At 40.1% G+C, this 13,586-nt stretch overlaps 1 protein-coding gene across 2 annotated transcripts; it reads left to right on the top strand.

Annotated features, from left to right (window-relative positions):
- Positions 1–3,583: 3,583 nt before the first annotated feature.
- On the top strand, positions 3,584–6,707 carry LOC147005205 (PRAME family member 8-like). Of its 2 annotated transcripts, XM_085836212.1 has the most exons (3): positions 3,584–3,879; positions 4,493–5,083; positions 6,140–6,707. In XM_085836212.1, the coding sequence occupies exons 1-3, from the start codon at positions 3,593–3,595 to the stop codon at positions 6,705–6,707; spliced, it is 1,446 nt and encodes a 481-aa protein (XP_085692338.1). In that variant the 5' UTR covers positions 3,584–3,592. The 2 variants fall into 2 exon arrangements, with proteins under 2 accessions (XP_085692338.1, XP_085692339.1); XM_085836213.1 differs by lacking the exon at positions 4,493–5,083.
- Positions 6,708–13,586: the final 6,879 nt, after the last annotated feature.

The following is a 13,586-nucleotide window of genomic DNA, read 5'->3' as shown; positions in this document are numbered from 1 at the left end:
GATTAAAATCAGGTGCTACCCAACCCAGCTCTGCCTCAATTGTAAAACACACCCTTAGTCAATTGGCTCTTCACTGGTTAAGAATTAGCTACTTAGATAAAGCTAGCCTTGAACTCACTGTGCCTGCTTTAGCTTTGCCTCCAGAATGCAGGGATTAAAGGTGTTTGCCACCATTCCTTTTACAAATTTAATTCTCTTAAAGATTTACCCTGACTGGGGCTGGTGAGATGGCTCAGTGGGTAAGAGCACCCGACTGCTCTTCTGAAGGTCCGGAGTTCAAATCCCAGCAACCACATGGTGGTTCACAACCATCCGTAATGAGATCTAACTCCCTCTTCTGGAGTGTCTGAAGACAGCTACAGTGTACTTACATATAATCAATAAATAAACCTTTAAAAAAAAAAAAAAAAAAAGATTTAGCCTGGCAGTAGTAGCACACGCCTTTAATAGGAACCCAACACTTGAAAGGCAAAGGCAGGCAGATTTCTGAATTCAAGGCCAGCCTGGTATACACAGTTAGTTCCAGGACAGCCAGACCTACACAAAGAAACCCTGTCTCAGAAAAAAAAACAAAAACAAAAAAAACAAAAAACAAAAGGAAAGTTTTCTTCCCTGTGTTTTGGTGTATTCCCTGCCTGTATGAATGTTCAACACATGAATGCCTGGTGTCCAAGGTCAGAGGGAGTTTTCAGGTTTTCAGAAACTAGAGTTACAGATCATTTCAAGCCACCATGTAAGTGTTCAGAATAGAATGTTAATAGGTGCTCATTATTGGGGAGCAAAATCTTCAGCACATGTCCCACTCCTGATTTCATCTTGGGCAAGCATTCTAGTCAGGTCCTACCTGACACATTATCTGTTTTCTGGCAGCCAAAGGCAACATCTGCCTCAGACCCTCCAATTTCTGTTTCTCTTTAGGTCTATTTAGAAGTAGACTCAAATGTAAGCTCGGGCTGTCCTTCTATTTACAATAAGGCTGAGGACGGCTTTGAATTGATTCCCCTGCTTCCAACTCTTGAACTTTGAGTTTCCAGACATAGCCATTATGTCTGCTGCATACAGTGCTGGAGAGAGGAATGGCTGCATGCTGGGTAGCTCCCTACAAACTGAGTGCACACCCAGCACACTTGGACACTGTTAATGGAATCAGACCATGCTCCTTCCTCTAACTTTTGTGTAGGTGCTACTGCAGTTTATTGAGAAAGCACCCAATTCAGGCCTTGAGCTCCAGAACATATTCCTGTCTATTAAATGCTCTTTGTCCCAAACCCAGTGACAATAATATCGATGAATTATTTTCTGTCTATTATCAGCAATAGATTAAACCCTGATCTGAGGCAAATTAGACTGACTTTGTGCACATGAATAAAATTGGCCCAGGTGTGGTGTTTCTCAATATTAATCCTAGTAGCAAGAACTATGCTGAGGCAGGAGGATTGCTAGAATTTAGAGTTTGGAAACAACCCTGGCTTCACAGCAAGACCCAGTCCTGTACCAAACTCAAAACTATGTAATCATGAAGCAAATGAAGGGGAAAATCTACAAATTCAGTGATGTGTTATTAAGTAACAAGTGAAATGTTTGAGGGGTATTGTGCTATGGAGGTATTCTCACTGAGAGCTCTAGTGCAATGAATGAAATGGTTGGATGTTACATATAGAATTAAAAGGGCAGAGCTTAACCATCTAATCCAAGTCTAGTTTGGGGTTGAATTATATGGCTGAAAGAGGAAGGGTTATTCAGAGAGGCTTCAGTGGAGACAGAAAATATTCAGAGATCTGGAGATTGGATAACTTCCTGGGTTGTCTAGGCCTTCAGTGACCTATCTTCAGAACTCAAAACTGGTATGTAATTGGTTTCCCAAGGGTTAAGCAGTTTGGTTTGAAACCCTTTAGATTCTAGGATAGAACAGGGAATTTCATTTTCTGTCTCTTTAGTAAAACACATTGAAGACCTTGGGTTGCATTCCCAATGAAGTTTTAGCCTCATCTTCACTATATCTGTAAGATAACTTGTATACTTCATTAGTGTGCTTGATATATTTTTTGACACCAGAAATTTCTAAGCTGTTGGGCATGTTGCTCTGGGTTAGATGAAAATCAGGTCATTCTGACTAATGTGGACTTTCGTATTTCCTTTCACTGAAATGATCTTTTTTTTGTTTTTGTGAGACCCTAGCTCATGGAACTTTGATCATCTTTAACTCCTGGTAGCTGGAATTACAGTTGTAAGTTACTCAAATGTCTTACCTTAGTCTTTGCTTTAGATCATTTTCACATAGCTGTGGTTTTTGGATAAGGTCTGCTTTTGGAACCAAGGTGAGCCTGACAGTCATAGTAGGAACCCACAGATGTTATCCTCCTTACTGGGAATTCAATATTGATCTACAACACATGAAGTTCTTGGTGGTATTATTGTTTCTTTTCTTGTTTATTTTGTAGTTTGATTGCTGGTCTGTTTTTTTGTTGTTTTGTGTTGTTTGTCTTTTTTTTTTAATTACTAAATTTAATTTCGCTTCAACTAATTTTTACAGTCCAGTCATTATTCCCTTCCTGGTCTGCCATTTGTTCCTCATCACATTCTTCCTTCTCATCACCCCCCCCTTTTGATAATTTTACTTATTTACATTTCAAATGTTATCTCTCTTCCAGGTTTCACCTCCACAAACCCCCTCCCATGATGCGTTCCCTTTACTTCTAAGACATTACTCCCCCACCTACCCACACACTCCTGCCTCACCCTTCACTATGACAATAAGCCTCCAAAGGACAAGGGGCCTCCTCTCTGAAATAAGCCATTTGCTACATATGTTATGAGGAACCATAGACCCACTCATGTATGCTCTTTGTTTGGAGACTTAGTCCCTGGGAAATATGAGAGGTCCAGTTAGTTGATGTTGTTTTTCTTCCTATGAGGTTGTAATCCCCTATATCTCCTTAAATCCTTCCCTATCTCTTCCATTGGGGTCCACATGCTCAATGCAATAGTTGCCTGTGAGTATCTGCAGTTGTCCTAGACAGGTGGTGGCACAGTCTCTTAGAGGACAGTCATATGTTGACAACAGAAATAGTTTTTAGGTTTGGTGTCTGCTGATTTTATAGATCCCAAGATCCCAGTCTCTCAAGAGCCTAATCTTCAGTCTCTGAACCATTTACTTTCCCTGTTTTTCCTTTGGACAGGAACAATTCTAGGTTAAAATTTTTGAGATGGGTGAGTGGCCCCTTCCCTATCTACTCTATATTCCATATTTCAGCTAGGATCATCTACTGGGTCCTGGGAATCTCTCCCATTTTGGTTCCTTTCATTCTTTCCTTTTTAAAGAAAGGGTAACACATAAAAATAGTTTGACCCAAAACTTATGTGTCCATTAGAGTACTAGAGAGGCTCCCATGATGCCAGTTTGGGAGTCTGTCTTTACACCACCAGTTTAGGATGCAGAGATAAATTGATGTCTCTAGCACTGTAACTCTAGAGCAGTAATTCAGAAACTAAATGGTTAATGTGGTGGTGAGGAAGTATTATAAAGTTGTCTTGAATATGTATTCTTTTCTAACTGCTTTCCCAGGAGCCTTCTTCCTGAAGATCTGAGAAGATGAGTGGTCAGGCCCCACCCACACTCCAGAAGCTAGCAAGGGAGACACTGCTGAGAAATGAGGCTTTGGCCATATCCTCTCTGGAGGAGCTGCCAGCTGTGGTCTTCCCGCCACTGTTCCAAGAGGCCTTTGCTGGCAGACTCAACAAGCTCATAAAGGCAATGGTGGCAGCCTGGCCTTTCCACTATCTCCCTGTGGGGCCATTGATACAGACACATAACCTGGAAACCTTGCAAGCTCTGCTAGATGGAGTAGACATGAGACTGACAAGAAAATTTCACCCCAGGTAAGCAATATCCAAGTATTGTATATGGGAGCATAAAGAGTACACAGTAGACATTGCCAGGGAGAATGGCTTTGGCCTAAGTCTATTAGATGCTTCTGATTGCATAAACAAGCAGAGAAAAAAGGTTCTTGAAATCTACTGTTTACTTGTAGAGAGCACAGTTGGATATGGATTAGACTTGAATATGGACTAGAGTAGACTTAGCCTCACAGTAGAATGAGCCTACACCTGGCCTTCCCAATAATAATAATAATAATAATAGAAATAATGTATACCTTAGTGAAAGAAAAATATTCAAGTGTACAGAAGCCCAGGAAAGCTTCTGAAGCTTGCCTGAGTCCACATTGGATATCAAAGTGCTTAAAAACAAAAACTGTAGCATGGTCAGGCATGGTGGCACACGCCTATAATCCCAGCACTTGGGAGGCAGAGGCAGTCAGATTTATGAGTTCGGGGCCAGCCTTGTCTACAGAGTGAATTCCAGGACAGCCAGGGCTAAACAGATAAACCCTGTCTCAAAAAAAAAAAAAAAAAAAGGCTTTAGCAGGGAGGAGAGCTGAGTTTAGATATATGTAGCAAGATGACTGCTGACATTTATATGTTTCACCCACAGGAGGCCAAAACTTCAGGTTCTCAACATGAGAAATGTGGACCATGTCTTCTGGAAAAAATGGGGTGATGCAAATGACAGTGACTCTGATGCAGAGACCTTGGATGAAAAGCAAGTAGTGAAGGTCCCTCGCAGATATGCACTGAGGCAGCGTCTGAAGATCATAGTTGATCTGACAATCTGTTCCCGATTCAATGAACAAAAAACATATTTCTTGAATTGGGCCAAGCAGAGAAAGGGGTCCATAAATTTCTGCTGTACAAAGATGAAGATCTGGGATGCACCAGATGAAGTTATCAGAGAAATCATAAATGTTTTTCATCCAGAGCACATTACAGAATTAGAACTGTATACCGACTGGACTCTGTTGCGGCTGGCACATTTTGCTCCCTACTTTGGGCAGATGAAAAATCTTGAAAAAGTCTTCCTGGCACCACTCCACAAGAATACCTCCCCTATTATGAATATAACAAGGGCCACAAAAGTCAAGTGTATCAAAAAGATTATTTCTCAGTTTTCCAAATTCAACTGTCTCCAACATGTCTTCATGAAACATGTCCATTTTCTCAGAGACCACCTGCATCAGATCCTAGGGTAAGCAAGTATGGAGACCTGGGTCAGCCACCAAAGCAAATCTGTCTCTCTTCTCTTAAGGATTAGTGGTAAATGATGCCTGCCACTCACTAGGAACAATATTTAGACACTCATAAGACTCTGAAAGTTATGACTTATTTCCATGTATGCTGAGATATACAAGGGAAACTTTACAAGATAATTCAGTGTCTCAAATAAGCACTCATGGGGTACAGAAGTGATTTGGTGTAAAGAGGAGGTCAGTTCTAGTAAGCATGAGTTGTAATTCATCCTCAATCATGTCCACCCAATCAAATGAAAAGGGACCAGCAAGGGGAGTGTGTAATAAGGTGTCAGGGTACACATCAGCACAGTGTGAACATGAGCTATATGCTCAGATCTGTGGGAACAGCCTTCTATCTTTGCCCAGTTTCCTTGGATACAATGTTTTGAACCCAAGTAGCACTGAGTGCATGAGTCAAGGAGTATAACTTGGGCTGAAAATTAGAGCCAGCATGACTGTAGAGGGAATGATAGAATGCAGATTCAAGGAGTTCACACCAAATATCAAAATCCTCTCAGGGGTTTCTTGGGTTAGAAGCTCATTCTTCTGTGTGCTTGCTTGCTTGCTTGCTTGCTTGCTTGCTTGCTTGCTTGCTTGCTTGCTTGCTTGCTTGATTTCTTTCTTTGTTTTTGGTCTTTTGGAGACAGGGTTTCTCTGTAGCCCTGGCTGTCTTGGAACTCACTTTGTAGACCAGGCTGGCCTCAAACGCAGAAATCCACCTGCCTCTTCCTCCTGAGTGCTGGCATTAAAGGTGTATGCCACCACGCCCAGCTTCTGTGTGCCTTCTTAGCTTAAGTGAGGAACTGGTTTTCGGCTTGAGGGTGAGGCCCAAGGGTAAATTGTGGGATTGGCATGACTGAGCAGATTCCAACAGGAAGCATCAAAGATGATGTCCTTGGTCAATCATTTACTTAAACTGACCTTGGGGCACTTGATTCATTCTTTGTACATACCAGCCAAAACTTTACAACACCACATGCCAGAACTAACCCTCTTGTCTCCTCTACCCCTAGGTGCCTGAGGTCGCCCTTACAGACCCTCTCCATCACTCACTGCCTAATTTCACAGACAGACTTGGATTCCTTTTCCTGCTGTCACAACCTTTTTAAGTTAAAAAATCTGGAAATCAAAGGAGTGACATTATTTGCTTTTGATCTTATGCCTCTGAGAGGTCTCCTAGGAAAACTGGCAGGTACTCTTGAGTCTCTGAATTTTCAGTGGTGTAGCATGAAGGATTCCCAGCTCATTGTCCTCTTACCTGCACTCAGTCAATGCTCTCAGCTCAACCAGATCAACTTCTACAGCAATGACTTCTCCATGGCCATCTTGAAGGACCTTTTGCAGCACACAGCCAACTGGAGCAAGATGAATGTGGAACAATACCCTGTCCCTCTGGAGTGCTATGATGCATTGGGTCTTGTCTCCAGAGAAAGATTTGTCCAACTTTGTCAGGAGCTCATGGATACCCTGAGGGCCAAAAGACAGCCTAAGAGCATATCTTTTGCAACAAATGTCTGCCAAAATTGTGGCAAGACCTGTGTCTATGGCCAGGGGGCGAGACTTTGTTCCTGTTTGCAGTAAACATGGATACAGGACTTCTGAATATGAATAAATGACATGCTTGGGACACATCTATCATCCAGGGTGCTCAGAGACTATGACTTCAGGCACTTCCCATATGGTTAGGAGTAAAGAGATATACAGTGACTGGGACCCTGAGTGCTTAGATTGAAATGTGGACTATTCTAATAGACTGTTGGACCAGGGGCATGATGGACTCAGAAAAACAGTTTGGCATTTATATGTGGCTTCTGCCCAGACAGTATATATAGATGCTTTTTGTGTACCTATAAATCTGGATGATGTCTCCCTGGGGTCTTGGACTTTTACCAACCTTACTACCAGGTTCAGTGTCAGGAAGGTAGAATGGGTCCAGGATTGGAAAGACACTGTTATTTTATGAAGGAAGCAAAGTTCCAGGTGAATACGGCATGTATAAAATTAAAGTTTTCTTGACACATCTTTTCCCTGGTCTCTTGCCTGGGCTACATGTATAACACTTTTGTGTGGCTCATCAGTTTTGTGCACAAAACATTTTACGTTAATGTGAGGAAGATAAACACAAATCTTGTGAAGGGGGATTAAGAGGATCACAGATGGTTAATATCCAGTATGTTGAGACCACAAGGCACCTTGGACCCATCAAAGATGCCTAAAGGTAGGAAGACAACATAGAGCAAAGTAAACAGGCTTTCCATTCTGGCTTTGAACTCCTGATCTTTTTGCCATGCCTTAATGAGCTTACTAACAAGAACCTATATTATGCCACATGTCTCTAGAGCCCTATTCCTATGGAGTCCCAAAATCTATGAAGTACCCATAGTGTATAATAAGGTGCCCACTCTTAATGCAGGTACCTTTGCTACATAAAGTATTTACTTAAAAAAAAGACTTGTATTTTAATTCTTCAGTTGTAATAAAAATAAAAGAAAAAAAAATCTCCCTCTGCCTAGTCATTATACCCCTTTCTGTTTGGTAAAGTTTTACTGTCTGAACTGTTGTCCATTAACTAATCTCAGCTATTTCTAAAAAAAAATATATTGAAAATAACCTAGCAATTAACTAAGAGCCAAGAATTTGTTACCTGGGTTCTGGTGTCTTTTATGATATGTAAGCATACATGGAATAGAACAGTAATATACATGAAAATACAGAGAGAAAAAATGAACATTGACAAACTCCTAATTTCCTCTCCCTCACTCTTGGAACAGTAGTTCAAACTTGAGTCCAGAGCACACTATACAACTCACCAACTGAGGCCATTACTTTACATAGTTTTCAAAGACATCAGAAATCTACAGCATGTGACATTTAGTAATATTTATTCATTTGTTGTTGAGACACATCTGTTCCTGACATCACCCATTTCTGGATTCAAGGAAGAACGTGAGCAGCCAGCCAGTGCTCTTAACTGCTCAGCCATATCTTCTCCCCTTTCCTTTGCATTTATTTTACTGAAATAAAAAAGCCAAAGCAAAAGAAAAACGCAAGTTGGACCAGGACAAAATAAATAAACAGAAAAAAGTCAAGCAGGGCATGGTGGCACACTCCTTTAATCCCAGCACTTGGGAGGCAGAGGCAGGTGGGTTTCTGAGTTTTAGGCCAGTCTGGTCTACAGAGTGAGCTCCAGGTCAGCCAGGACTACACAGAGAAACTCTGTCTTGAAAATAACAAACAGAAAGAAAAAAGTTAAAAAAAAAAAAAAAAAAACAATTAAATGCCCTTAGAGATACAGAGCACATTCAATGACAGAGAAATCTAATAAATAAGAAATTTTTAGCTATCATATACAACCAAAGGACCTATTATATAAAAGGAAAACTAAATAAATAAAAGGGCCTGATGCATGCTATTTCGACACAGTTTAAGTCCCAAACTCTATGAAGTACCCATAGTGTATAATAAGGTGCCCACTCTTATGCAGGTACCTTTGCTACATAATGTATTTACTTTAAAAAAGACTTGTATTTTAATTCTTCAGTTGTATTAAAAATAAAAGAAAGAAAAATCTCCCTCTGCCTAGTCATTATACCCCTTTCTGTTTGGTAAAGTTTTACTGTCTGAATTGAATAGCATATCTAAACAATTTGAGTTTGCTTTGTGTTGGCATCTACTGCTGGTCACTCAGCCTCTCCTAAATGTGGAGTCTCCTTCCACATGGAGACTCCATTTGACTGAACTAATGTTTCATTTGCAAGTCTTTATGGATTGGAGATAGCTTCTGTGTTAAGAATGGAAATTATGTGTCTACTTCTCTCAACATAGTCATGTCATGTGATATAAACTCATACATGCCCTCTGCACTCTATTTCAGATTGAGTTTATATATGCATCAGTTCTGCTGTGTTTTAGAAAGCATGGTGTCTTCAGTTGAGGGACTGCTGCTATGAACATAGTTGAGCAAGTGTCTTTTTGGTATTAAAAGTCCTCTTTGGGAAAATGTCTAGGAGTGGTAAAGCTGGATCTAGAAGCTAGAAGCATTCTCAAATTTCTGAAATACTGCAAGATTGATTTCAAAGGTGGTTGTCCAAGTTTTCACTCTCAGAAGCAATTGAGGAGTGTCCCCCTTGTTGTATAACCTCCCCAACATGAGCTGTCACTTGAGGTTGTGATCTTAGCCATTCTGAAGTGTGTAAGATGGAATCTCAAGAGTCATTGCGATTTGCATTTCTTAGATGGTTTGGAATATTGAACATTTATTTAGGTGCTTCTCAGCCTGTAGAGATTCCTCTGTTGAAATATTCTGTGTAATTCAGTACCTGGTTTTTAAATTGGAGTATTTGGCTTGTGGATAACTAATATTTTGTTGTATTTATAGTGTTTGGATATCATCCTTCTGTCAGATGTAGTGTTAGTGAGGATCTTCTTCCAATCTTTAGGCTGTCGTTTTGGCATGCTGATGCTCTCCTTTGCTGTATAGAAACTTTTCAGTTTCACCAAGTCCTATTATTAATTGTTGATCTCATGGTCTTAGCTATGGGTTTCTCTTCAGGAAGTTATCTCCTGGGGCAATGTGTTCCAGGCTAATCCCCTACTTTCTCTTCTAATCCCCTACTTTCTCTTGTATTAGATGTTGTGCATCCATTTATACGTTGAGTTCTTTGATCAGTTGGACTTGAGAGTACTGGAGGATAAAAAATATAGAGCAACTAGCTTTCTTCTACATGCATATTTCCAGTTAGACAGCCACCCATTGATGAAGATGCTTCCTTTTTTCCAATGTCTCTTTTGCCTTCTCTGTTAAAAATGAAGTATTGTTGGTTGATAGTTGTATTGGTTTATTTGTGCACATTCAGGGGTATTCCATTGATCAACCTTCTGCTTTTCAGTCAATACTATGCAGTTATCATTTTTCTATGGTTATGTAGTACAACATGAGTTCAGGGACGATGATACTTTTAGAAGTTCTTTTATTGGAGGGGATTGTTTTAGCTATCCTGTTTTTTTTTATTTTTAATTTTCTATATGAAATAGAGAATTGAGCCTTCAAGGTCTGTAAGAATTGTGTTGGAATTTAATGGGAATTCCTTTGAATCAGTAAATTACTGTTGGTATGATGGCATTTTGTACTACACTAATCACATGATTGAAGGATCATGAGAGATCTTTGCATCTTCTAATGGCTTCTTCTATTTAATTCTTCAGAAACTTGGAGTTCTCTTCATACAGGTATTTTGCTTGCTCATACAGAGTTATACCAATAAATCTTGTATTATTTTTCTCTTTTGTAGGGTGTTGTTGCCCTAATTTCTTTCTCATCCTGGTTATCTTGACTTAACTTTCTATCTATCACTTTGAAAAAGGCATTTTCCATCTCTAGCATTGCTCTGGAAGCATATGAATGTCTTTCATATATACTATGAATGCATCTGTGAATAGAGATACTGTGACTTCTTCCTTTCCAACCTGTTCCCTTCAATTGCCATTAGTTGTCTTATAGCTCTAGCTAGGCCACCAAATTCTATATTGCATATATAGGCAGTTAGTTGACTGCATTGTGTTAACCATGTCATTGATTCATTAATAGAACTGCTCCACCTTTCTCTCCCTTAATCTGAGGTTGGTTATCAGCTTGCTGTATATTGCTTTTATTGTGTTTATGTGTATGCCTTTTATCCCTGGTCTCTACAGCACTTTTATCATGAAAGGGTGATGGATTTTGTCAAAGGATTTTCAGCATCTGATGAGATGACCATGTATCCTTTTACTTTCCACTTGTTTATATGGTGGAAATATGCTGCTGTATTTTCCTAAGATGAACCATTCCTGCATCCCTGGAATAAAGCCTACAGGATCATGATTGATGATTCTTATCATGTCTTCTTCAATTTTGATTCCACTTGTGTTATTTAGTATTTGGAATCAACATTCATATGGCAAACTTTGTCTAAATTCTATCAAATTTAATTGTAGAGTCATTGTTGTGTGGTCTGTGTATCAACATGGCTGTGGCCTCATAGAATAGATAGATAGATAGATAGATAGATAGATAGATAGATAGATAGATAGATAGATAGATAGATAGATAGATGGTTGGATAGATAGATGGATGCATAGATACCTAGGTAGATGGACAGACAAACAGATAGTCTGACAAACAGTGTCCTACTACAAACCCCTTGTATACTTTTACTCATCCATGTTGCAGGCCTCAAACTGGACGCCAAAGCAATCAAGGCTATGCTCACTAACTGAGCTCAATGGACACACCTGATACTCTACATCCTCTCTTCATTGTGTGGCATTAGGGAACAACACTGGAGCCACACAAAAGTCAGGCAAGCTCGCTGCTGCTTAACATCTCCATTTCAATAAATTAGATCATTTTATTTAGATTTTTATTACATATTTACTTTATTTACATTTCAAACCCTTTTCAGGTTTCCCCTACAAAAACCCACTATCCCCTCCCTCCTCCCCATGATCACAAACCCACCCACATGTGTGTCCTGGCCCTGGCATTCCCCTACACTGGAGCATACAGCATTTACAGGACCAAGAGCCTCTCCTCCCATTCATGACTGACTAGGCTAGCCTCTGCTACATATGCAGCTTGAGCCATGAGTCCCACCATATGTGCTCGCTCTTTGGTTGGTTATTTAGTCCCAGGGAGCTCTGGGGTTAATGGTTAGTTCATATTGTTATTCCTCCTATGTGGTTGCCACCCCCTTCAATTCCTTGGGTCCTTTCTCTAGCTCCTTCATTGGGGATCCTCTGCTCAGTCCAATGGTAGGTTGCGAGGATCCATGTCTGTATTTGTCAGGCACTGGTGGAGCCTCTCTGGAGACAGCTATAACAGCCTCTGTCAGGAAGCACTTCTTGGCATCCACAAAAGTATCTGGGTTTGGTGATAGAATATGGGATGGATCCCCAGGTGGGGGACTCTCTGGATAGGCATTCCTTCAGTTTCTGCTCCACACTCTGTCTCTGTTACTCCATTCATGGGTATTTTGTTCCCCCTTCTAATAAGGATTGAAGTATCCACACTTTGGTCTTCCTTCTTCTTGGTGGTTTGTGAATTATATTTTGGGTATTCCAAGCTTCTGGGTTAATATCCACTTATCAGTAAGTACATTACATATGTGCTCCTTTGTGATTGTGTTATCTCACTCAGGATAGTATTTTCTAGATCCATCCATTTGCCTATATCATAAATTGCCTATTCCATAAATTTGTTGGATTTAATAGCTGAGTAGTACTCCATTGTATAAATATACAACATTTTCTGTATCCATTACTCTGTTGAGGGACATCAATGTTCTTTCCAGCTCCTGGCTATTTTAAATAAGGCTGCCATGAACATAGTGGAGCATGTGTCCTAATTACTTGTTGGAACATCTTCTGGATATATGCCCAAAGTGGTATTACTAGGTCCTCAAGTAGTATTATGTCCAATTTTGGGAGGAACCACCAAACTGATTTTCAGAGTAGTTGTACCATTTTGCAATCCCACCAGCAATGGAGGAGTGTTTCTCTTTCTCCACATCCTTGCCAGCATATGCTGTCACCTGAGATTGTGATCTAAGCCATTCTGATCGGTGAGAGGTGGAATCTCAGAGTTGTTTTAATTTGCACTTCTCTGATAACTAAGGATGTTGAACATTTTTTTAGGTGCTTCTCAGCCATTTGGTATTCCTCAGTTGAGAATTCTTTGTTTAGTTCTGTATCCCAATATTTGGTTCTCAGGAGTCTAGCTTCTTGAGTTCTTTGTATATATTGGATATTAGCCCTCTATCAGATGTAGAATTAGTAAAGATCTTTTCCCAATCTGTTCCTTGCCTTTTTGGTTTATTGACAGTGTCCTTGGCCTTACAGGAGCTTTATAGTTTTATGAGGTCCCGTTTGTAGATTCTTTTTGGGTTTGTTTGTTTTTGTTTGTTTTTTGTTTTGTTTGTTTGTTTGTTTCCTGACAGGGTTCATCTGTGGAGCCCTGGCTGTCCTGGAACTCACTCTGTAGACCAGGCTGGCCTCGAACTCAGAAATTCACCTGCCTCTGCCTCTCAAGTGCTGGGATTAAAGGTGTGCACCACCATGCCCAGCCTCCCATTTGTAGATTCTTGATCTTACAGCACAAGCCATTGATGTTTGTTCAGGAATTTTTACCTGTGCCATATATTCAAGGCTGTCCATACTTTCTCCTCCATAAATTTCAGTGTATTTTGGAATTGAGCTTTGTACAAGGAGATAAGAATGGATCAATTTGCATTCTTCTCCATTCTAACCTCCAGTTGAGCCAGAACCACTTGTTGAAAATGCTATCATTTTTCCACTGGATGATTTTAGATCCTTTGTGAAAGATCAAATGACCATAGGAGTGTGGGAGTATTTCTGACTCTTTTCTATTTATCTACCTGCCTGTCAGTGTACCAATACCATCAAGTCGTTTTGTTTGGTTTTGTT

The sequence above is a fragment of the Mus caroli genome, unplaced genomic scaffold (assembly GCF_978045245.1).
Source record: "Mus caroli unplaced genomic scaffold, Mus_caroli_1 scaffold_4, whole genome shotgun sequence".
Classification (NCBI taxonomy): Eukaryota; Metazoa; Chordata; class Mammalia; order Rodentia; family Muridae; genus Mus; species Mus caroli.
The sequence above is the reverse complement of the archived record's forward strand: the minus strand, read 5'-3'. Positions and strand labels throughout refer to the sequence as shown.

Coding starts and splice junctions, on each gene's coding strand:
- LOC147005205 (XM_085836212.1), top strand. CDS start 3,593: ATGAGTGGTCAGGCCCCACCCACACTCCAGAAGCTAGCAAGGGAGACA. Junction 3,880..4,492: donor ACAAGAAAATTTCACCCCAG/GTAAGCAATATC, acceptor TTTCACCCACAG/GAGGCCAAAACTTCAGGTTC. Junction 5,084..6,139: donor CACCTGCATCAGATCCTAGG/GTAAGCAAGTAT, acceptor CTCTACCCCTAG/GTGCCTGAGGTCGCCCTTAC.